Here is a 25,063-nt window from a genome sequence, read left to right as displayed (position 1 = left end):
GTATGTGTGTGTATGTATGATATGAGTGTGTATGTGAGATATGAAAGAGTGTGTGTGTGGGTGGGTGTGAGTGTGTATATATACTATGATATGTGTATATTTGGTTTGTGTTGAAAGAGGTAGAATATTGGTAAGTATAAATATTCACCTCTGAGCTCACTCAACACTACAGATTAAAAGAGACTTGAGGTTCCGTTGTGTCTCTGATACCCTTCATTAGACCTGGCTCCAAAGAGGTTGACTTTATTCATTTCACAAAAAAAATTTTTAAATCATATTACCGTCGCAAATTTATTTTTAATTAATAGTCATATTGAAATACAACCCTTGAGATGAAGCAATACTCAACAAGTAAAATTTCCCATCATTTTTATATGATGCAAAATGTTACTTTGAGTCAAGCAGTCTCTACTCGTTTGCTTCATGTTTGGAAGAGGTTGCATCTGCCAAACATGCTTCCTCCTTTGGCACATTGTGAGAATGCATGGAACTGCAAGAGGTGGACAAAGCAAGCTACTCACTAGATGAATCACATCTGAAATGACCACTGCCAAAGCCTAAGCACTGGCATGAGAGTTTAAAGCCAGATTCAGACAATCGCTCCCATTCCTCTCCAATGGCATAATGGGAAACCGTGTAGGGGTCGAAGCACGAGTCATCCGTGGGTTGGTTTAGGCCTTGGTCAACTACATGAAGAAAAGGAGAAAAAGGCAAAAAAAAAAAAAAAAAGAAAAGACATCTTATTATGGTTTTGGACCATAAGAAGAGAACTGAATTATTGTATATAATGACTTATTCGAAAACAAAAATCCCGGTAGCGCTAAACAGCACTCATCTGTTCTATCAGTGCATCAACTGCTCTAATAAACAATGCTTAGATTTTGCTAGTGAACACTTGCCACAAGCCTCTTAAAAGGAGCCCATCTTTCGCTTTTGCCCTCAGTTCTAAAAAAAAAATCATTTCTAGTAAATCTAGTCTATAGAACATGGAACAGATCATGAGGCAATTAAGAATTTCAGTGGTATGCGAAGGCTGGAAATTCCTCTCCATCAGTACCTGAGTGACCCTAAGCTAGTTATTTAACATTTCTCTGCCTTATTTCCCTCCTCTGTAATGTGGGGATAAAAATAAAAATATCTCTACCTACTCAGGATCTTGTGAAGATTACATGAGATCATGAATTCAAAGCACTGGCCTATTACCAACACTTAGAAAGTGCTCGCCAAATAAAGAATAATTATTAGAGGGCATCTTTTGCTTTTAATGCAAAAGGTGTCACAGTTTTATATACCATTAAAATGTGATCACATTTATTTTATTGCATTTTTTTTGTATAATAGTGCAAAAAGCCTAGATTTTGTACAGTCTTTTCATAATGGTCAGACTGCTTTACTCTATCAATAAAACCAACTGTTCCAAATAAGAGAAAGCAATGGGATATCGATGGCTTAGAAATTAAGTAATGGAATCTCTTCATGTTGCTTAGATCTGGTCTTTATGTTTTGGGAAACTTATTTTAAAATAATCTATGCAAACAAAGCATGCTTCAAATTATTCTCTAAAAATCAAGTTAACTTCTGTGACTTTGAATCCCACTGTGTATGTTTTTTTTCACAGTGCAAAAATCAAAAGCTCAAAAGCAATAGATATTTGAAGTGTCTAATATTTTGAAAGGCATCACAGTGGAAGAAATTAGAGTTTTGTTGAAACTAAGATGTCTGAAATGTCTCAAAGCTGGGAGAACCTGGCTAGAATGCAGAATATTGCTGCTGGGAATAAGGAGTCGGAAAGAAAAATGGAAGGAACTTAAACTGCTATGAGGGGTTTCAATAACCTTCCTAAAGATAGCCAGGAGTTAAAATTCCACCTGACCAAAATCCATCTGGAGATGGAATCTTTTTTTAAAAAATGATGTGGAAAAAGCACAAAGACCTTTGTGCTCTTGAAAATTCCTTTCACATGGCATTCTACTAGCAAAACCACACGAAGCAAAAAGTGTGCATTACCATGGATATATAACACAATAAGCACAAGATAATACCACCCCCTCCAAAAAAACTGCTTAATTCACAGGCTTTTATACATGTGAAAGAACACAGTCACCTATCGAATGAGGAAGAAGCCTGAGGTTAAGTAACTGGCCCGAGCAATAAAGCCTGTCACTTGGCAGACAGAATTCAGCACTCCCTGCTGATGGGGAATGGAGAACCCTCCAGTTGGAAAATTTGAGATTCATGATTTTGATTATTCCCTATCTCATGTTTCTTGGTGACTCTGCAGCTTCCTGGAGTTTGAAAAGCTGGGTGATACACTACTGGTTTAACAGAACTTTCCAGGTGCTACAAAGAGTCAATGACCATTTAACCTCATTGTGGTTTTAGGCCTATATAATCATGAAATAACATGGGAATAAGGGAGCTCTTTGGACAGAAATGGGCTATGTTGGTAGCATTTTACATCAGGATCAAAACCCAGCAGGCATTGGTGTCGGCAGATAAGGAATTTCCTTTACAGGTAATCACTTTCAGCACTTAAAACTTAGGAGGACAGCAACCTGGTAAGATGAAGAGGGTCTGGGAACAGAGATCAGGAGACTTGTGTCCTATATCAACCCAGATACTCCCTAGCCGGGACTCACGGTGTTGGACCAAACAATATTTGAAGTCCTTTCCAGGTCTATCATCATATCACTGTTTGAGACTCTATTTATGTATGTGTTTTACAAGATACTACGATACTCTGAGGGGAAAATAATTGAATTTAAAGTTGCTCAGTTACTTCATGGAATTATTTCCTAAAGTCAAAAGACAACAGCAAGAAAGGAACAGTCACTTGAAGAAGCATCTCTGGGGTAGTCCAGAACTTTTGCCCAAATAACCCCGATGTTCACATACCAGAATTGCCCACGGTAACTACTTGCTCCCGAACCTTGTGCCTCTTCTGGTCTTTTATTGCCTCCACTATGATGTTGTAGGTGGCCCCTCTGGTAAGACCCGTCAAGGTGGCACTAGCAGAAGTTCCAGGAACTCGGAACTGCAATTATTAGCACATCCAAAGTAAGGGAGAAAGCATTATAGTGAGGAATTGATACGACTTTCCCTATTCTCTTCTCAGTAACTCTTACTGTGTAAACACAGCAAAGGGAGACAAAGATGAAGAGTGTAAAGGTCCCAACCAGAGAAGGAGAGAAATGGAGCTTGAGTGAGGGGCTATCGTTTCTACATGACAGATTTTCCTGCCAAAAATCTACCCTACGTGCTCCACAGTTACCAGGAACCCTCACTAATTCTAGAGACAGCCTCCTCTTCATCCTGCTGTAGTTGCAGTCTGGGCAAGCCCACTGGCAGCCGTGGCCATGCTGCCCCCTTCACATAAAACGTGGATGCTGTGCTATGTGGGATACACATTCATCCCACACAAGTGGCATCTGACCCCAACGTGGGGTCCTTCAAACCCTTTGCCAAATCCTCAAACTCATGTTTCTAAGCTCATAAATCCTGCACAGTGTAGTCAGTTTTTAAAAGTCTGCCACTTTCTACAAATAAGAAAACAGTGAACATTGATATCAGCAAGACACATTAAAGCATAGAAGTTTTAGTCAGAGAATCAATCACTTATAGGCACAGCTTCAGCCAAATTCTTTCTCCTTTGACATATTGTAGATAATGGGATTCTTCAAGGACAAACCGTAATGATGGCGTTTTAGCCCTTCCTGGACAAAAGTAAATTCAGGCAGAATCTCTCTCTCTCTCTCTCTTTTCTAAGATCATTCTTTGTCTATATTACCATGGAACGTCAAATGATCGATAATAATAGAAATGATTTTATTCTCTACTAAACGAAAGCTAATGACACTCTTTGGAACATCCCCTAAAGCACAGCCGTACTGAGATTAAAAAAGAAAATCAGGACTTAAGCAGGCCACCTTTCTAAGAGGTTCTAGAAGTACGCCACTGGACATCAGAGCTCTGGTCACTTCAGTAGCCTAGCTTATTTTTTTCCCAGGCTGCCCAGAAGTAAAGAGAAACATGAATTACCTGCAAGGGTTCTTCATCAATGCCAACTGGATGACATGAAATGATATACTCAGAGCTTTCCTGGAATGGGGTCCATGAGATTGTTGTCTGAGAGAGAGCTTCTTGTCCTGTAGAAGCATTTGGATTGAGTCCCAGAACGTGAGGGTAGAGATGATGGTCTACGTCTCCCCTGGGGACAGGACCAATTTGGATCTCCTCATTTACATTCGGTGGATACGGTCTTGGCCTATGCCTTACGGGGCTGGCCATTGTGGGCGGTGTGGTTCGCCTAAAACCATGCTCCTCAAAGATCATTTGTTGCCCAAGACTGGGCTGCTGACCAGAAGTGCCAGGAAGCTGAATACCGTTTCCAGTGTCATACCCAGGGTTGGTGATGAAAGGGGTCTTTTGAACTGTGGAGGGAACATCCAGGATCTCTGGTCCATGAAGATTGGGGTGTGGAAGGGTTACCAGTTGGGGAAGCTCATCTAGCCAAGAGAGGTTAGAGCCAAAAAAAGCAAAGCGTGTTAAGCTCCCGGAAGTAGCCTCGGGAGCCGTTATCAGTTCAGGCAACAATGACTATTTTTCAATCAGATCAAAGCTCCTGGAAAATTAGCAGTTCTTAGGTCACAAAACACTTTTTTTCCAGAAAGAAATCTTTATGATTTTTCTCAAAGTTTTCTTTATAGTTTGGAACGAAAAAAGTGTTAGTATGAATTTATCATACACACAAAGCTTTGAACCGCTGAGCCCCATAGAAGCTGCCTCTGCTCAAATTAAGCCTAACGGAACTGAAATATGCAGCCTTTTTTCTCTGTTTCACTTGAGAATCATGTTATGAGGACTAGAATCCAGACTAATTATATCAGCGTCTGAAGTATGAGAATTCCAGAGGTTTGGTGCAGTAGTTTTTCACAGTTTGAAATGCTAAGAACAGATTAAAATACACACATAAAATTTATTTTAAAATTCTCCTATCAGCATAAATAAAGCATTTTCTTCAAATTAAACTGAAATTGGATAAAAAAGTAAGACATTAGTTCGAAGTTTTAGAAACCAAATAATAAATAAAGACAAATGAGGAAGATTTTTCCCTCCCCTCCCCCTTCTTATAAAAACATTTTTAACTTCAAAAGAATGTATAGAAGAACAGCAACGATCGCAGCTTGGTTTTTACATTTTAATATCTGGTTTGAAGTTTTTAAAGATGAATCAAAGACTTTTATATTGACTGGCTAGGAAAAAAATAAAACAGTTCTGCAGATGGTTAGCTTATTCCTGCTATCAAAGAGCACAGCATACATGCTATGCTGTTAGAGGGAAAAAAAAAGTTTCATGAGAAATGCATCGAAACCTGGAGCACTTTTGCCCTGCAAAATGAATCATTCATAATTAGTTTTGTTTTGGCCATCTCCCTGTTAACCACCGAGGAAGGTGCTCTTTACCTGTCTTTTTCCTCCCGATCAGAGGCTCACTCTTCTGATTGTTCTTGAGGGCAATGACTTGGATTGTGTACTCGATTCCTGGTTCCAGACCTGATGGAAGGACAGATCATCACATTATGTCTGTGGGCTCAGCTAGTCAAATGAAAGTTGATCTCACCGGGAGATACTACTGGGAAGCAAGCTTCCTCTCTCCAGCTGGCCACTGGCCTCTTGAAAGGCAAAACTGACTTCGTTTTGCTTCTGCAAACACTCAAATACTCTGTATACAATAGCCACTTAGCAAATTAATTATCTTCCTGTCAAGTCTGACACCTGAATAAGCACTTTACTTTTCCTGGGTATTCGGTTCACATGGGGTCTCATCTGCCCTTCTGAATTCAAGAAAATCTATCAGCGTTGCACACTGCCAGCGAAATACACACTTGGGAGAGATCAGTGCAGACTGTATACATGAATCTACTTAGGCCTAACAAACAGATGGCTCTCAGTGGCAGGATCAATGAAAAAGTTAGACTACAAAAAAGTGCTCTGCAGGAAAGAGTGACCACTCTTTGTGTGGTCCCTGTAGGAAGTATCCAATTCAACGCCTTCCATATCTGATTCTATTTTCCTGTCTCCAAGGTTTCTAAAGAAGCAGTGTCTCCTTCTGGTACCTGTGTGTTCTATAGGATTTTTAAGTCTAGATAGCCTATATACACAGTTTACCGTACAATCTCTTGGACAAAAACAATACCAGAGGCCTATGATCTCTTATTCCCCATCCCAAGCACTCTCTCCAGTATGGATGACTGGGAAACACTTTGCCTCAAGACCTATCCTGTGAAACCGGATAATGAGGGCCATCGCAGGTGGCACTCTGGCAAATCCTGCAGACTTATCATTCTTTAGGTTGCTGAGTGAGAGAACAGTATCAAAATTTGCTAGTTTGCTTTGAAAAATGTCTTTTTCTAGGAAGAACTGATAGCTGTCTGGCAACTATACAGAAGATAAAAAGATTCTAGCTATGCCATTATGACAGTATTGAAATTATTGCTTTGTTGTGAATTCTGAGATGTATCAAGCTTGACAGCTCCTCCATAGAGAATGCTTTTTGAAGTTGTCAGAAATGGGGCTTCTTGTTCTCATGGTACAGCACCAAAGACACAGTTGGAGTCTGCTAAGCACTTTGTGTGTCCTAGAGAGTAAAGAGGAAAACGGCAGCATGGAAGCAGCAATACCAGTAATAGTAGCTTCTGTGACACCAGGGCGGGGCCGAGGGACCACTTCTCTGGGAGGGGACCCGGGCTTCTCATACTTGATGATGTAACCAGTAATCCTGGCACGAGGTGGCTGCCATGATAACAGCAGAGAGTTGGGTGTGGTGGCCAGGAAATGCAGGTTGGATGGTGCATCAATGGCTAAAAGAAAACAAAGTTACATCTCTTTAAGGAAATGAATAACCAAGAAAATTATTCCCACATTCTTTTCCCAGCCCTTAAAAACAGACTTGAGAGAATCTGAGAGTTCTGTAAACAGTAAAAATGATTCACTGTGATCTGGAATACAAAAGTATCAGCCTCATTTTTGTTGCTCAAGTTCACGTGACTGACCACACAAACATATAAGTCAGTGGCATTTCTTCAGTAGAAAGTGTAGTTACCAGTAGAGGCGTCGATGACCACAGGGGAGCTCCGGGCATTGTCATTCAAGGTGTACAAGTGGATCTTGTAGTCAGTGCCGGGTTGTAAACCTGGGATTGGTGAAGAGATGATTTTTATCTGATCTTCATTTACTAGGAAAATTTTCAAACTCATCTGCAATTTTCATGGTTCCTCCTATCATTGCCTGTTTATACAGACCAAGGAAGTGGTTCACATTTGAACAATAAATTAGAGCATGGTATGGGTGTTAACTGCTCATGAGAAGGACATCTCAAAAGAAAGGCACAGATGCACAAAAAGACACTGGCTAAAATAAATTTTAAAATCCCAAAATGCTGTTAGAAGTGACTATCTTGGTGATAGGGGTGAGCACCTGCTGACTGTGTTTTATCAGATGGTCATTGGTTGGGAACTGGAATCAGAATTTTCAATCTCAAAAAGACCTAAATTGACCCAGATATTGAACATTATCTGACAACAACTTTGATCTCTATGAAGTAGTGTCGTTTGCTTTTTCAAATTTAATTCTGCTTTATAATCTACGTGAATGTTAAGAAGTAGACACTATCACTGAGTTTCTTTTGGCTCTCAAGCATTATGTATATATATATTTTTTCCCATAAGAGAGGGTTCATTGATGAAAGATCTCTGATGAATGGGACTTATGCCATTCCTCTGGCAAACATTAGACAAAACCAGGCGTTCACAGGACAAAATGTTTTGATCATGGGATGAAAATACGTTGTAAAAAATAGAGCTGGGTTATCATAAAACACTGAAGATAAATTTAATCAGTGTAAGTGGTAGAAAGACTAATAAGCTAATTTATGTTGTGAATGGCAGTTATCAAATGTGAGCTCCCGGACCTGTGATGGTGTAGCTTCTGACATCTGGCTTGATGGTTCTCTGAATCGGAGTCTGGCCGTTGGCTGGGATGGCATCGACTTGGAAGCCGGTGATCGTCTCAGTCTTGGTTCTCCAGCTAATGGTGATGGTGGTCTCAGTAGCATCTGTCACACGGGCCCTTCTTGGAGGGCTGACATCTGCACAGGATGACAGCCAGAGATTAGTGCCTGGCTGGCTCATATAGGTAAGGTTTCGATATTTTAAAACGTTTCTTTATTCTATACAAATACATCAATTTCTACACATGACTAATAATGTATAGATTTTCCCCTGTGGCGTCGAGAGAAAAAGCAGACAGTAATTAGGAAACATGAAAATATTCACCTCGTGTACTATTTTTTTTAAGAACTGAAAAGCTTTACAAGTACTGTCAGTGGTTCCCAAGGCTGGCTTTCTATATCTACAAATACCTCAGTGAGTGTTAAAATTATTGTTATTATAATATAAAATATGTGTAATAATATAAGGAAGGTATATATATAATAATGTATTGCTAGTATTTTCTCATTCTTATATAGATTCATATTTTTTTCTCAGCAGGTGCAACGCCATCCCTATTTCATAGAAGAGAAGTCTTTGACACTTTACGTGATTTCTGAGAAAGAATAACTGTGGGTTATTGTTATGGCAGAAAACTAGAACCCGGGCCCAGTACTGTCCAACCCTTACTGCACTGTTAGATACAACAGAAGCCAACGCGTCCTCCTCAAACTTAACTCTATGAAAACAAATTCTAACCAGTAGAACATAACCTAGGTGTTAGTCGTAGTTTACTGCACCGACTCTAGCACATCATGAAGTGACTGCACGTACGCGCCAGTAGACCACTTTCTGGAGAGGCACAGGAGGCAACAGTAGTAACTGGGAAAGCAAATCTATTTCCAAACTGGGAATCATCCCACTGTTCACTTAGTGATCTAGAAAGCATTTGCCATTCTTTAATTTTTGTTTATCCAGAACGTTTTTTGACACTAAAAAGTTTGATTACTCACTCTCCAGAGTCGTGACGACCCCCTGAGCTGGTCTGCTTGTCAAAGTGTCCTTTAGAGCATAGACGCTCACTTCGTATTTAGTGGCCACCTAGAAAGAAGGGCGCAGTAAGCTTTAGCAATGTGATCTTCTGAAGCCCAGGAATTTTCACTCCAGCGTTAGAAAAAATGCAATGGTTAGAAAAGAAAAAGTAAGCTAGCAAAACCCGCAGAACTGTAAGTTCCTATATTAATTTCCTTCCTACACTGACAAGATATTTAATTACATGAATTAAAAAATGCACCTGGGGTTAAGCCCAAGTAAGCCATAACTTACATATTTATGCTAAGCTGATACAAAATGAGGAAAATGGTATTAGCCTGTTTTTCTCTTTGATGATCTGACGGTGCAAATCATGAATTTTTCTGATCATAGAGAGGCAAAGAGAATAGTCTATCTCTGAACCCTCTTTCTGTAGTTTCTCCTGGAATTGGCCTTATGTTAAGAAGGAGAACAATTTCCTAGGTTCCTGGCTAGTTTTCTGTATGCACATCTAGAAGGATTAAAAATGACTTAAGGAAGGTAGTATCAGGCTGGGTTGGTAAAAACTGGAGAATATTCCTTGCAAAGGTAACAGGGCTGAGAAAAAGCATAACTAAAGTAGATTTATGCATTCAGCCTATGGATATATAAATTGTCCCCCCTTCACACACAATACAACATTTTAAAATAAACAGAATACACTTAAAGAGCTATGCAACATCCAGTGCTGCTCATAAAATTCTGTCCCTGATAGCTTAGGTCAACACAAAGTAATTCTACTTGATACAAAATTATGATAAATTTAATTTGACGGCAGAGGCAAAGAACACAGATTTATTATATTATATTTCCACCACCTTCAACTGTGTAAGAAATGACCTACTTCTTTAGTCCAATGAGAAAAAGGACACTTCTTACCATGAGTCCTGATACAACCACAGATGAGCTATCGGGAGCAAGGTTGATTTCCTTCATTGGTCCGGTCTTCTCCTTAGGGGTCACTCGCACTCGATATCCAGTGAGCTGAACATTGGGTGCCGTCCACTGGGCGGCCAGGCTGGTTGGTGAAACCTGAGTGAACTTCAGGTTGGTTGGTGCAGGAATGGCTGTCAGGATGGTCATTGGTTAGAGGTTATTTTACAGTAAATGGGGAAAGGGGGAAAATAAAGTGACTTCCGAGAAGTAGATAGGTTGTACTTGTTTGGTTGGGTGGGTACCCTAGTCAAGCAAAGATTCAGTACAAGAAAGGACAAAAGGGGGTGCAAAATGAAGAAAACGTTTGCTGAAAAATATGTGTTTTTTATCCAGCAGTGCTCAGAATCACTGGAAGCACTTGGGTAATTGCCAAAACTCTGAGACTTAAGGTTTTAGCAGTTGGTTTTTTTGCTTTCCCTTAATAAATTAAAGTCAAATTGGCTTATTGGCCATTAGGATTGATCTTTCCATTTCTATGGAAAGATGAGCAGTAGCCCCTTTCTGACAGAAATTATCTTTGTATGGAAAACCATCTCACAGAGTATTTCATCCCTCCAAAGACAGAATTATGATTTTATTCTCTTTGTTTGGACCTCATGGAGGATATCACTGCTAAATTTGAAGTATTCTCTGTGGTGCAGCAGCAGAAGAAAATTGGCTCACAACAGAAGCAGAAAAGAGAAGCAAAGAGCAATAATATAGATTGTCACCTCCAGGGTTTATGCTGTCACGAGGAGACATCTTTAGCATTCCACTCTGCTTTAGAAATAAAGCATGAGAGTTTAAAGAAGGTGGAAAGCATTTGCCCTATCAACTGTTTCCTATGTGTCTGATTCTCAATCCTTTTAGCAAATTACACACCTAGCACATTATCTCTAACCAGAGAAGGAAGGTCTTACCCACGTGTTCTCAGAATCCTGCTGCTATGAAATGGCCCAGTTTGGGTTCCTTAGGATGCCAAATTTCTTTCCTTTACATACAATGAGCATAAGTAACCACAGAGAGTCAAGGCTTAGGAAATAATCCACAATTTTCATGTTCTCTTCAAATGTCTCGCTTTATAACCTTGTTTGTAAACCAAGCTACTCCAAAATTTCCTTTCATTAGACTTTATGTAAACGTCACCTACATTTTATTGCTTCTTACTATTCTTCTTTAAAGAGGGTCTTTCCTAATAGACAGGTGGATTTTGGGGGTACCCACTTGCACGGGAATCGATAGCCTGATAAAGTAGAATGCATTCAGCAGGGCATAAAGCCGCTGCTCCCATGAGCACCCAGCAGTGCAATTAACGATATACCTGTGGACTGGGTTCCAATCAGGGGCTGGCTCTCCATATCATCGTGCAAGGCAACCACACTGACTGTGTACTCAGAACCCGGCCTGAGGCCTTGCAGCTCTGCAGTCTCTTCTTCACCATCAGGTGCAGGGAATAGCTCATGGATTCCATCCTCAGGGCTCGAGTAGGTCACCCTGTACCTGGAAACTTGCCCCTGTGGGCTTTCCCAAGCAATTTTGATGGAATCGACATCCACATCAGTGAATGCCAGTCCTTTAGGGCGATCAATGTCTGTTAGGCAAATTAATGGTAAGAGGTTATGTGAAAAGCAAGTTGCGAAATAAGCATTTTTATAACATGCAAAGCAGTTCTGCAGATACCATTTTTCTTTGATGAATTAAATTCCAATTAACCCACTATTAAATGGAAAATTACTTGATCCTTGCTTAAGGCTTTTTCGTTCAGAAAATATTTAATGTCGCATCACTTATTAAAACATAGGTGTACATGAGATGCGGAGATACCCTGCAAAATGTCCCCAGATGAGGATTTATTTATATTCATTTTAAGATATTCTACCAAGATTTGTTTTTGCAATGTGATGTTAGTCTCACAGACCTGGATTTTTTTATACTTTGGAAATGGCAAAGTTGATTTTCAATGTTAGATTCGGATTGTTATATTCTTTCTTTAACTCTCCCCCTCCCTCCCCATTGAATATTGTAATGTATGTATATTTAATATAAATATAATATTTACATTAAACGTTGGTCCAGCCACAGTCTGGTCCAGCCACAAATGCTCGAAACATAATAGTTTCATGAGGCACACTTCAATCAACTTTACCATCCAGTTGTAGAAAAGAAGGTGCTAGCAAAATATTTTGTAGATTTGCTACAGGCTAATAAGATTTTGCTGAGGCGATTTGAGCAGGAGAAATTCAAAGCACAGCAACTAACTATGGTAGTTCCACAACTTCTCTCCCTATATGTTCATTCCTTGGCACTGAGAAGGAAAAATGTTTGCAAAGAGCTCAGCTCAAGATACAAACTAGGTATCCAGACACCTAAGCACAAAATTTGACTTTGAACATGGAAAACAGGCACTGGTTACATACTGGTTACTGCTGTCTGAACCAGAGGCTGACTCTCTCCGTTTCGATTCTGAGCGTAGACACTAACCACGTACTCCACTGTGGGCTGCAAGCCTTCAATTGTCATTTCTGTTTGATCTGCAAAGGGAGTGAAAAGAAAAGGCAGCATCTATGTCATTCACTATGACAACCAAGTGACTTGCAGAGTTCGGTAGTAAATGCGTGGTGGCCTGGAATTTTCATTTGCAGAATTAGCATGAAAATATGGAGGAGTCACACATGGATTTCCTCTTGGACAGACACGTTCATTGCTAATACAAATTACCATATTGGAGTGAAGCCACACTAAAGGATAAGCTCTAAAATTGAATATGATGCCACCAACAATGAATGATGCTGCTCTTGAGAAAACGAAAATTAACTGGACTTTAAAATATTGCCTTAGAATCCTAATTTCACAATTACTTTATATGAAAACAAAACCAAGAGCTAAAAGAATCTTTAAAAGTCAGTTAGGCCCATCTCTGTCTTCTTAGTGTGCATGATAAACAAAACCACAAAGATGAACCTACTAATTCAAGATGTCCACACCATCAAACACTGCTACACATGTATAAACAGAAATGCACTCATCCTAAAAATTCTACCGTGGAGGGAGCTGTTAACAGCCTTGGGCCCCGAATTCACAAATGGGGAAACTCTGACACGTGATACGAAACTGTATAGTACTCAGAGCCAGGTAGTCATTTATTTAAAAAAGCATATTGTGCGGTCCTACTCTGTTTATCCTGATGTATGTGAGGTGCTGGCTATTCTTACCTGGACCTGCAGTCATTGTTTTCGATGGTCCTGGGCCATTTTTAGGAGTAGTGGTCACTCTGTAACCGGTAACGGGGGAACTTGAAGGCAGCCACCTGACACTAATGCTGTTGTCCTGGACATCAGTCACTTGCATCTGGGATGGTTTGTCAATTTCTACAAATAAAAACCAGGAGAAACCAATGAAGCCCCCATCCATGGGGACGAGACTAGACAAGTCCTCATCTCCAGTTCTGATACAGATAGAATAATCTCTTACTACTATTAATGACCCCCAGGTGTTTCTTTTGCAGAAACACAGAGAATTTCGGGAGGTGGTACCTGCATCTTGATACTACTGCCTATTTTCAAGATGGCTGCTTCATTCACAAAGAAACTACATTTCCTGTAGATGTTTGCCTCCTTACCTTATTAGCTCATCTCTTCATTCATTAACAAATATTTACTCAACATCCTCTGTCCCTGTCTCTATTATAGGCTCATGGAATACATCCATCAACAAAACAGACAAAAATCCTTGCCCTTGGGGTGCTTCCTTGTATATCTGGCTCAAAACTCTGTAGCTGTTGCTTCATCTTATTAAAAAAGAAAATCAATTCCACAATGAAGAAAATACTTTGGGAGAACATAGTAAAAGCTATCTGAGTAAATGAGCCTGTGTCATCCCAGAAGACGAGTCAGTACCTGTTCGGTAATCAATGGAAATGGGCTTGCTGCTTGCCGGGCTGTCCCCACGGCCAGTGACAGCATAAACGGTGATGGTGTAGTCTGCTCCAGGTTTAAGACCACTGATGGTAGCTGTAGACTTGCTCCCAGGCACAGTGAACTCCTGGACAGGGCTACTTCCTCCTGTTTGAAAAGGGATGAATTTAAAGTGTGAGGGGCTGAGAGACACTTAGGGATTGCTGAGTAACTGAATTAACGTATTGAGAGCAGCTTGTAAGTTACATATTTGCTTATTCCCTTTAAAAAAGTGCTATTAAATAGGGCCTGAACAGAAAGGTCTATTTATTTATGCAGGTAGTAAGCCTTGATGAGTGTGTAAAAATTGAGAGAAAATTGCAGTTCATGCTATTTTAACATTCCAGCTTTAACATGTGGTAGATTAAAATTAGAAAGGGAGAGAAGGTAGTCCTCAACCCAAGGTTGCATATATTGTGGTCTTTTTTCAAGATCTTAATGGAATACATTCATGTTAAATAAAATTTTGAAAATAAAGGAAAGGAAAAGGAAGATAAATAAATATCACTTATCATTTCACCACTGATAATATACTTGTGAATTTAAAATCCTTCCTCAGCTCTGTTGTTCCCCTCTAGTATTATACAAACAACTTTTTATGTTGATTTTGCCACCAGTTATGTCGTACATATTTCCCACATACTCTTAGAAAGAAGTCAAGGCTCCAGCGAATGGACTTGTCAAAGCTTCTTTAATTATGTATCCATTGCTGGGCTTTCGTGTTACCCATGACAGAATACTCAATCAGACTGTGAAGTAGCACTTCACTAACGCACCTGTTTCTCCATAGGTGATCCTGTAATATCTCACTGTAACGGCCGGAGCATCCCAGCTGATCAACAGGCTAGTGGGGGTTGCAGCGATGACTTCCAGGTCCCTTGGAACATCAGAAACTAGAAAAACATGGGAAAGTTTTCACATCCATAACTTTCAAAGGATGCCCAGATCCACCTTTTGCTCATTTTCCGGGTCACTGCCTTTAGGATTCCTTCATATAATAATGTAAGTACTACTCAAAATTAGCAAAATTAAAAATTATGAACAATGCAAGTAAGGGGTGAAGGAGACAATTCAAATCGTGGTGAGATGATTAGTTCAAGTGTATTGGAGAGTTTTCCCCTCAACTTCTTATTTTAAAGAATTTTAAAACCACGTAAAAGTGATAAAAATTATATAATGGACACCCATACTCCCTTCCCTTAGGGAAGTTGCCACATTTCCTTGTCTCTCTCTATTTTTCTGTTAATCCATTTGAGACTAAAGTACAGATATGATGATACTTCTCCCCTAAGTACTTAAGCATCTATCTTATAAGAACAAGTACATGATTATATTAAAATAATTTTTAAGAGAACTTTGAAACAGTGTTTTCTACATTTTGAATAAAACTTCAGTTCTTAGAAATGCATAAGTATCTAACTCCGGTGGGAAATTTCTTGAGATAAAGAAATTATCTTCTTTAATATATTCTCATAACCATGATCTATTTTTTTAAGAGACGATGACTCAGGGACTTCCCTTGTGGTCCAGTGGGTAAGACTGCACTCCCAATGCGGGGGACCCGGCTTCGACCCCTGGTAGGGGAACTAGATCCTGCATGCATGCCGCAACTGAGTCTGCATGCCGCAACTAAAAGATCCCACATGCCGCGATGAAGATCCCATGTGCCACAGCTAAGACCCAGCACAGTCAAAATAAATAAATAAATATTTTTTAAAAAAAAGAGAGAGAGATGATGACTCAGACAACACAAAGCTATGTCAGAGAAGCTATCACCTGCATAGGAAAGTCCTCTGAGTTTCTTTGCAGACCAGAAAACAAGTTACCTGTCGTTTGCTGGCCAACCAAGGAAGGACTTTCCTCTTTGCCATTAAGAGCGACAATGCTGACCACATAATCTGTGCCCGGATTGAGATTGGTGAGTGTGATGGAATTCCGAGAGGGGGGCACTCGATCCTCCCGAGGTCTTCCACTCATGTGCTCAGGATGATGGCGGATCTTGTAGCCGGTGATGGTAGCTCGAGGAGCAATCCAATGGACAGTGAAAGAGTTGGCAGTGATATCAGAAAAGTCAATGCCAGTTGGGGAATCGAGACCTGTTTTTGCCACCCAGGGGAGGAAGAGATAAAAAGGAAAAAAAAGACACCACCAACTTAGGAAGTGAGGAAGAATGTAAGGAAAAGTAACATCCATCCAGTGTTTCCATCCTTTTCCACTAACACAGTGAATTGCCATGAACCTCAGGTTATGATACACTGATTCTAAGCCACAGATAAATTTCAAAATCATAAACTGACGCTGTTCAAAATGTCCAAAATCATTCTTTTCTTTTTTCTTTTGCTAAGTAATCCAAGTGATTTCCGCATCACATTTGAAGACAGGTGTGTGAGATATTCTGGGAAATGATATTTTCAAAGGCTTCAGTGTTCAAGTATTCTATTTCTACCTTATAAGTGTACCTCTCAAAGTAAGGCAAGATCTGCCCACTCTCAGGTTAAGTGTTTGGCTCTTAAAGAAGCTTTCTACACTCAAGAGGGAACTGCTATGTCAACAGGGTGGTAAGAATGCCAAACAAAAAACTTTCTAAAATGAAAATAAGACGTCATCCTGGACAAATTACAATGCAAGTAATTCCTCATGAATTGAGAATTTTTAGTGCATTGCAGAAAAATTAACAAAAATTTAGAGTTGATCTCAATTCAAATCACTTAACCTCTCTGGGACTTCCAGCAATTTTCATTTTTGTTATAACATTTACTTACTCTATTCAATAATATACTCAAACCAAATTGAGATACCACAGCTTCTTTTTGGAAGCAAGTGGACTATAAGAAATAAATAAATGGCTATATTAAATTAAACTTTTTTGAAAGGAAAAAATTAATAGAAGCACTCATATTTAAGAAGGGACATAATATTATGGGATTCTATTCACCTTCTTTTTATAGTAAATGAATATTTCATCAAGTAGAAAAAAGAGATAAACTCGTTGACTTAGTAAAGAGGGAAAATACTTAGATGACAATGACAGTGTTGGGTCAGCCATTAGACAGATCTGCCTAATGAGAAGGGATTTCACCACCTCTCAATAATAGAGATTATGAGATATTATTCTTGGGAGATTTTTTTAAAAAGATAGACAACAAAGTTTCTGGACTAATTTCAGTCCTCCCTGGAAGCAGAGAGTATAATCTTAGTGATTGGAAGTCAGTGTAATAGTTGAATAAGGTGTCTTAATTTCTTTTAATCTATCAATACTTTTTTAATTGAAGCATAGTTGATTTACAGTGTTATCTTAATTTCTGCTGTACAGCAAAGTGACTCAGTTATACATATACATACATTCTCTTTTTTTATATTCTTTTCCATTATGGTTTTTCATAGGTTATTGAATATTCCCTGTGCTATACAGTAGGACCTTGTTGTTCATCCATCCTATATGTAATAGTTTGCATCTGCTAATCCCAAACTCCCAGTCCTTTCCTCCCCACCCTCCTCCCCCATGGCAACCACAAATCTGTTCTCTATGTCTGTTAAGTCTGTTTTTGTTTCGTAGATATGTTCATGTGTCATATTTTAGATTCCACATATGTAATATCATATGGTATTTGTCTTTCTTTTTCTGAGTTACTTCACTTAGTATGATAATCTCTAGGTCCATCCATGTTGCTGCAAATGGCATTATTTTGTTCTTTTTTATGGCTGAGTAGTGTCCAGTGTGTGTGTGTGTGTGTGTGTGTATATATATATATATATATATATACACACACACACACACACACACACACACACACGCCACATCTTCTTTATCCATTCATCTGCTGATGCACTTTTAGGTTGTTTCCATGTCTTGGATATTGTGAACAGTGCTGCTATGAGCATAGGAGTGCTCGTATCTTTTTGAATTATAGTTTTGACTGGATATATGCCCAGGAGTGGGATTTCTGGATCATATGGTAATTCTATTGTTAGTTTTCTGAGCAACCTCCATACTGTTTTCCACAGTGGCTGCACCAACTACATTCCCATAAGATGTCGTAATTTTTAAGACCAGTGATCAAAGGTGATGACGAGGTGAAAAGCACTCCCACAAAAATGGAGATGTATTTTCAGAAGTAGCACGGAATTTTGCTCTTTAAAATCGGTAGGTGAAAGCTACTCAATAAGCATGTTGCCCACATGACTCACCAGTTTTCTGTCTTCCTCTAAGAGGTACGCTCTCATGCTGCTCGTAAACACTGGAGACGCTGACTAAATACTCTGTTCCAGGCAGGAGATCTGAAGAGGCAAGTTGGAATTATTTTTAAAATGTGCTTGAAAGAATGAAAAACGAAAGCACCCTTAGGACTATTTCAACGGATAAAATATCCAAGAGTCCTGTCTTAGAGCCTATTTACACCTAAGTGAGTGTTGCTGCCTGCAGAGGGGCTGTCAGTAGGTGATGAGGAAGGGTCACCTTGCCCTGTAGCATCTCTAAGCCCTGCCCCCAGCTCCACCTGTGTGGGTATGACTCAGCTGCATCCGAAATAAGATGGAGTTGCTGCATGCAGCACAGTAATATTTCTCTCATTCACTTAACGGCACGTCTGTTGAGGGCATGTGATAATGACTGTGGCACTGTGAATATCATTTACCTCTCACAATCACCCTAGCAGGTAGTTTGCTACCTTTTTTTTTTTTCTTTTTTAGTTTGCTACTTTTTAAAGCTGCTTTATTGCCAAACAATAAACTGAAAATATTTACAGTGTCTAATTTGACAGATTTTGACAAATGTATACGCTTGTGAAACCATCACCACATTCAAGATAATGAACATATCTATTACCTCCACAAGTTTGGTTTACAATTATCCCCAGTTCCTAATGACAAAACTAAGGCACAGAGAAGTTATTTTTTCGATATATTTGCCCAAGATCACACAGGAGTTGAGCCCTAAGCCAAGACCAGTGGTCTTAACAATTACCCCTTACTGAAAAAGGGTCATACTGATCGGGAGTGATGGGTTCTGTCCTATTAAGGTAAGAACAGAATACTTAAGAGTTGAATATATATATTCCTGGGTCTCCTCTTCTCTCATTCTGAGGTACCAGAAAAGGTACAGAGTAAGGTTTCTAACCATTGAACTCCTACTCAAAAGACCCCCATTCCCCTCTACACCACCTCCCCTTCTGCAGGGGCCCCTGAAGCACCAGACTAGGAGATGGGATGCTTGGACTCCCCTTTCCTCCTTCCTGCTTGGCCAGGGACAATTTACTTAGCCACTGGAGACCTCAGTTGCTTCATCTGTAAAACAAGATAATAATGGCTTCTCTGGAGGAGGGGGAGGGAAATGGCTACCTTGAGATCTAGAATAGAATCTAGAATAAGATCTTAGAGCATATGAATAACATGTGACAGGTCTATGGCTAAGGTGGGGCAGACAGAGGTCCCGAAGCAGAGCCTTGTGTATTGGGTAATGCTGTAACTACTGATTCCAGAATGCTCCAGAACAGAATCATAGCCCCACTGATAGGCAGACATGAGGATTTCTCGCCCTCAGCCACAGAATTGGAAACCAAGACTATGGTCGTGCTGAGCTGCCTTTCTTTGTATTTCACTCTCTAAAATACGTTTGAAAGATAGAGGATGTTTTCAGACCATCATCTGGTAACATACCTAAATGTGAACTGTTTTTCCCTTATGTAGAAGCTTTTGCTTTTTGTTCTTATGTGTGTATTTTACTATTACAGTGAAAATAATGAGAAGCAACATGTGAAACAGCACCATGTTGCAGCCTCCTTTTATTTTCTTTAATAAAAAATATCAATTTCAAAGGGGAGAAACTAGAAACAATTTCCATAAATTGTTGTTGTTTATTTTAGTTTCAGTTATTTTCTAAGTCCTCAGGCTTCAGAGAAATCCTACTAACAGATTCTTTTTGAAGTACAAATTACACTTCTGGCTCTTTCTTCAAATTAGAATCCAGATGTACCCTGAGTGACCAGTCACTGTTTCTAAGTCTTCAAATGCCAAATAGATTACCTGCTGACACTTAAATGAGAATAAGACAGATACCGTGACACTAGTTTCAATCCTCATTTTTTGTCTCGTTAAACACTAAGATTTAGTCATATAATTTCTCTGGGCCCACTTTTATTTTTATGTGCTTATTTGGAAGCAGAACTTGTTTGAAGTCTTTGAACTTCACTGTTGGGGTTTTTCCACTCTGATTTTTAAAAAGTTGTAGATATCAAAGATATATTAAAATAACAACAAACATGACATCTTTCAAAATTTATAGAGCTGCACGTTAGATTTGGAGTCTAGCCTGTAGTTCTGTTGTAGCTGTCTTAATCTTTCTCGCTCCTATGTGAGGACACAATCTCCTCCTTATGTGCTAGCTTAGTATTTATTGAACAAATATACTTGACCGCTTACTTGTTAAGAACACTGCATTGTCTGAAGGAGAAACTGACAATTCTGCAACATCCTCCTCATTTTTCACAGGCGAGTAGCGCACCAGTAAGTTGGTCAATTCAATGGATGGAGGTGGGGCCCAGGTGACACGCATCGTGTCGGGACCAACATTGGTAAATCGCAGGTCAGTGGGAGGAGGGACGGCTGGTTTCAAATAAGAAGGAAGACTAAGTTAATGTCACTTAAAAATTAAAGCTAACAAGAATAGCTGGAAAGGCAAAACCAGTATTTCATGCATAAAGGAAACGAGTCATCATCATGCAAATAGTCTAATCTAAATCATAGTGAACTACCATTAAAAATAAAACACTACACCCAGTACTGTTAGGCCCCTTTAACCTTTCTGCCATTGATATATTTTAAAGGGTCAATTCAATTCACTTTCAAATACATAAAATCCATGTACATGATTAATACAACTGATGATTATTTAATCCCAGGCTGAAGAGGCTTAGCTTGCTACACAGCAAAGAGAAACATAGCAATACTTTCCAAAGATACACATGCACACAGACAAAAACACAAGAGGGTCTTAAATTTCCCTCTGACAGGAATGACTACAGCTACTGCCATAGCTACAATTCCATTCAGTGAATTCTACTTACAAGTGAAAGGGGTTCATGCAAATTGGTTCTCAGCATGTTTCTTACCATGCAGGGCAGAGAACCTTTATAATGTTGCATGCTGGTCCCCAGACTGTGGTTAAAGAGGAGTTTCTTTACCTCACCATGGCAATGAAATCTAGAATGTTCCAAAGTCTCTTTTTCTCCTACCGCAAAAAAAAACCTCCTTCCACTCTACCCTAAATTTCAATCGTTTTTTAGACAGTCACAAAGAAGGAACATGGTAGAGTTTATCAAATAATAGAAAGAAGGGTCTAATGTTACATTTTGGAAGTACATTTCTTCTTATTAAATGGTGCTCATGATACCATTTGGCATTAATGTTAGATTTTTAAAAAATAATTCTAGGTCGGCAAATTCAATTAACTTTTTCCATTTTGTATTTGATAGATCAGATATCTATCTCTGGCTTTACACATCTTCACGGTTTAAATGAAAATGTACTTAAGACTATTGTATATATCTTCATCCAATCAGTTTGGCATACGCATTCCACTCCTTACCAATCGATCCCCCCTCTCTTACTCTTTGGCAAATTGCTGGCTTTTCCCTTGAAACATCCACATTTAACCAGAGTGTCTGGTGGCAGCATGCAACACCATCCATGTCTCAAAAACAGAAGTTTTCAAAATTCACCGGTTTGTTGTGTCAGTGTAGTAGGGGCACTCTCTCCGCCATTAATGAGAGTGATAACGCTGATGTCATAGTCAATGCCAGGCTCCAGCCCTGTAACTGTGTAGTATCCTACTGAGGAGTCCACAAAATCTTCAAAAATAGGGATACCTTCTCCTGCCGCAACTACTGTGATGCGGTACCCAATAATGGTGGAAGAGTTTAGCGGGGTCCACCTCAGGCCGATGCTTGAATCGGTTATATCAACAAAGCTTAGGTCAGTGAGCTGGGGCACCTCTATTGAGTTACAAAGCAAAGGAGGGCAAAGGAAAACAGAGGCAAAAAAGAGGAAAAAATAAAGCAGTGTACATCAGGTTACTAGTGGTAAAACTGATAGTGTTAAAGCAATGATGGTAATATGCAGTCTGCTCCATATTATCTGAAAAGACTTTTTAAGCACCATGAATAGTTTCCCTGGGAGAATAAAACAGGTTACAATATTACTTCAGGGATTTGTTTGTTTTTTGAAAATCCCCCAAACAGTAAAATTTAAATCTCTCAGGTTCTAAAAATTATAGTCCTGTTTAGGATGTCGAAACCATTCTTAGAACCTAGACGTAATACCTGTAGTAAGTATCAGCAAAGTTTAAAAAAAATCCAAAACTATTTTAGTAGGAAAATAAAACTTTCATGAAGAGGGTTAAAAAAAATTGATTGATGAGTTTTTCTTTTTTTTCCCAGTAGAAAAACTCATGACAACATCACGGTCATAATGCTAATGCATTATGAATGTATGGTATAAAATGTGCCACTCCAAAGCACATTCAGGGGAAAGACAGGCCTGAGTCCAAGGCTACTGTTAATATTTTATTCATTTCATAATCAAAATTATTTAAGAAGCATTAGTAAAAGCATTCCACCAAATAATGCAAAGAACACAATCTGTCCAATGCTTTCATCTGTCACGATTCAATTTTGGACAAACAACAAACCTATCCCTAAATAGGTCTTTTCAATGTTGTCATTCAATCCACAAGAAAGAACACCCTAAAGGTGTGGCCTTTCTTTTTTTTTTTTTTCAATTTTAAAAAAAGAATTTGAAACGGCACGATGAAGAAATGAATGTGTCAACCAAGAGCTATTTCAGTGCTCACATACGGAGACTGTAAGATCAGGCACAAATGTACGGATGGGATGCATTTACCATATTACTTTTCGCCTGCCAGTACTGAGTACAGACACATGACATCATTTTAGTAATAGTTCCACGTGAGCGGACAGTACAGAGTTAATGCCATGGTTGCCACTCCATTGCATACCCATCGAGACAAAGAGCATCCCAGTGAAGCAGAGAGTCAAGCAGTGTTAACAGCAAGCATTTGTCCAAATAGTTGCCTTGACTTCATGGTTCTAGAGAGTGTGGTTCGGAGGTCAGAATTAAATCCCAAACATATTTGACACATTCAACCAACTGAGGATTAAGATGCCAATCCCCACTCTTACTGAAACTGCCACTCTGAGGATAATAGCTTATTTTTCCATTACCTGGCATGATGGTGTCAGAGATAGGGACACTTTCCTTGTCATCTTTGACAGTGTAAACACTGACATTGTACTCCAGGCCAGGACTCAGGTTTTCAAAAGTGCAGGAACTCTGATCGGCATGGACCACTTCTTCCAAAGAATAGCCCTGCTGGCCATTTGTAGGGGTGGTGGTAATTCTATAGCCAGTAATGTCTGGAGAAAACAGAAAGGAGGAAGTTACTGCCCAGAACATTTGTGACCCAGAGCCTATTAAACTCAACTCCAACGATGTACCCTCGAAAGGGAATGGGGAGAGGACTCAGCATTTATGTATTGAAGACTCTACCTATTGCCTTTCGGGGCTTACAACAACCCTTTGAGGGAGGTATTAATATCCTCAGTTTAAGAAAATCTTGGAAAGGGGAAATGATTACCAAAAGCTTTTCTGTCTCTAAATTCCATGGTCCTTCTACCACTCTACCCTGTTTTTCTTAATGGATCATTTGCAGGACAGCTGAAGACTATTCTATTTTACCTGCTGGGATGGAATGGCTCTCACCCTTAGGCACATTCCCCAAAGTGGGCTCTCCTAATTTCCAAGGTCTAAACCTATGGGATTTACAGGAAGGGAATAGGAAAGGAGAAAAAGTAAAAAGCAAAAGCAGCTCTACTTATCCTGGAAAAAGTATATTAACTGCTGAAGACTTCAGGAATCATAGAAGTGGGGCAGCGAGAGGGTTGAGGGGAGGAGAGAGACATTCAAATTAAAATAGCGATGAACTGAAATCCACGGGGAAAGACTAAAAGTAAAGCAAGGAAGTATATTTAAGTTAAACTTACTAAAGGGAGAGAAAATGATGGTACATTTTATAATTAGGAATAGGGTGGCCACTGAAGTGGTCTATACAAGGAAATCCAAGTGGATGGGAAATCAATGTTTGGGTCATTACACTGGCTAGTGACCATTCAGATGGACAGGCTAAGCCATCCATTAAGACTAAATATTAATGATCTAGCTTCTGACAGGCATGAAACTTGCCAACCTAAAAGTTTCAAATTTAGAGTGATTCAGCTGGAAATAGTGTAGTTTTGGCTTAAATGATGTTTCCACAGATAATGAAAACTTCACTAAAGTCACTTTACTTCAGAGGGGAATTAAAAAGGATATTTTAAGCTAGCTTTATTGCGTGTGACTGCACATATTGATCTGACTTTATAAATAAATTGCCTTAGCTGTGTGCCCAAGCAAAGGGAAGAACTGTTTTAAAAGATTAGAGTACAAATAGAAAGAGTGAAATAATAAACTAAATATAGCCATTAATGAAAAAGCATAGGAGTTATAGGTACCATCAACATTAGTTGGCATTTCTGTTTTTGTTTAATTTTGAAATTTGTTTAATTTAGAATTTCCTCAGTAATGAGTATCCTGATATCTCAATAGTGATTCCCCCAATATACCCCATATTAAATATTTTAGTTTACACTTCTCATTGAAAGAGACTTTCACATGGACTTGGCAAAGGTCAGGAATGCCTAAAATTTCGCTTTCCATTTGCCCTGGTACATCATGGTACTTGAATATTGCCATAGGTATCTTTACACGTTTTAGGATACTGTAAATAAATTTTTTTTTTAATATGTGTGAACGAGTTTAGACAGAAGCTGTTTTTTTTGTTTGTTTGTTTTTTTTGCGGTACGCGGGTCTCTCACTGTTGTGGCCTCTCCCGTCGTGGAGCACAGGCTCTGGACGCACAGGCTCAGCAGCCATGGCTTCACGGGGCCCAGCCGCTCCGCGGCACGTGGGACCTTCCAGGACCGGGCCACGATCCTTGTCCCCTGCATTGACAGGCGGACTCTCAACCACTGCGCCACCAGGGAAGCCCTAGACAGAAGCTTTATGTAAAGCTTTAAAAACAGTCATG

The 25,063-nt window shown here is 39.4% G+C and overlaps 1 protein-coding gene across 1 annotated transcript in view; it reads right to left on the bottom strand.

Moving 5' to 3' along the window:
* The window catches only part of FN1 (fibronectin 1), a 68,045-nt gene that overhangs the window by 5,888 nt on the left and 37,094 nt on the right, over positions 1 to 25,063 (bottom strand). Inside the window, exons 23-41 of the mRNA XM_082658265.1 lie at positions 23,677 to 23,750; positions 23,163 to 23,354; positions 20,344 to 20,526; positions 18,115 to 18,204; positions 15,753 to 16,022; positions 14,703 to 14,819; positions 13,870 to 14,034; positions 13,186 to 13,341; positions 12,391 to 12,504; positions 11,295 to 11,564; positions 9,938 to 10,125; positions 9,001 to 9,088; positions 7,969 to 8,145; positions 7,102 to 7,191; positions 6,680 to 6,859; positions 5,463 to 5,552; positions 4,039 to 4,505; positions 2,896 to 3,034; positions 522 to 686 (exon numbers count right to left, since the gene is read on the bottom strand). Coding sequence (XP_082514391.1) covers positions 522 to 686; positions 2,896 to 3,034; positions 4,039 to 4,505; positions 5,463 to 5,552; positions 6,680 to 6,859; positions 7,102 to 7,191; positions 7,969 to 8,145; positions 9,001 to 9,088; positions 9,938 to 10,125; positions 11,295 to 11,564; positions 12,391 to 12,504; positions 13,186 to 13,341; positions 13,870 to 14,034; positions 14,703 to 14,819; positions 15,753 to 16,022; positions 18,115 to 18,204; positions 20,344 to 20,526; positions 23,163 to 23,354; positions 23,677 to 23,750 — 3,215 coding nt within the window. The remainder of the gene's footprint in view (positions 1 to 521; positions 687 to 2,895; positions 3,035 to 4,038; positions 4,506 to 5,462; positions 5,553 to 6,679; positions 6,860 to 7,101; positions 7,192 to 7,968; positions 8,146 to 9,000; positions 9,089 to 9,937; positions 10,126 to 11,294; positions 11,565 to 12,390; positions 12,505 to 13,185; positions 13,342 to 13,869; positions 14,035 to 14,702; positions 14,820 to 15,752; positions 16,023 to 18,114; positions 18,205 to 20,343; positions 20,527 to 23,162; positions 23,355 to 23,676; positions 23,751 to 25,063) is intronic.

This window comes from Grampus griseus (genome assembly GCF_964374135.1).
Source record: "Grampus griseus genome assembly, chromosome: 7".
In the NCBI taxonomy this organism is placed as follows: domain Eukaryota; kingdom Metazoa; phylum Chordata; class Mammalia; order Artiodactyla; family Delphinidae; genus Grampus; species Grampus griseus.
This window is presented reverse-complemented; position numbering and strand designations above follow the sequence as displayed.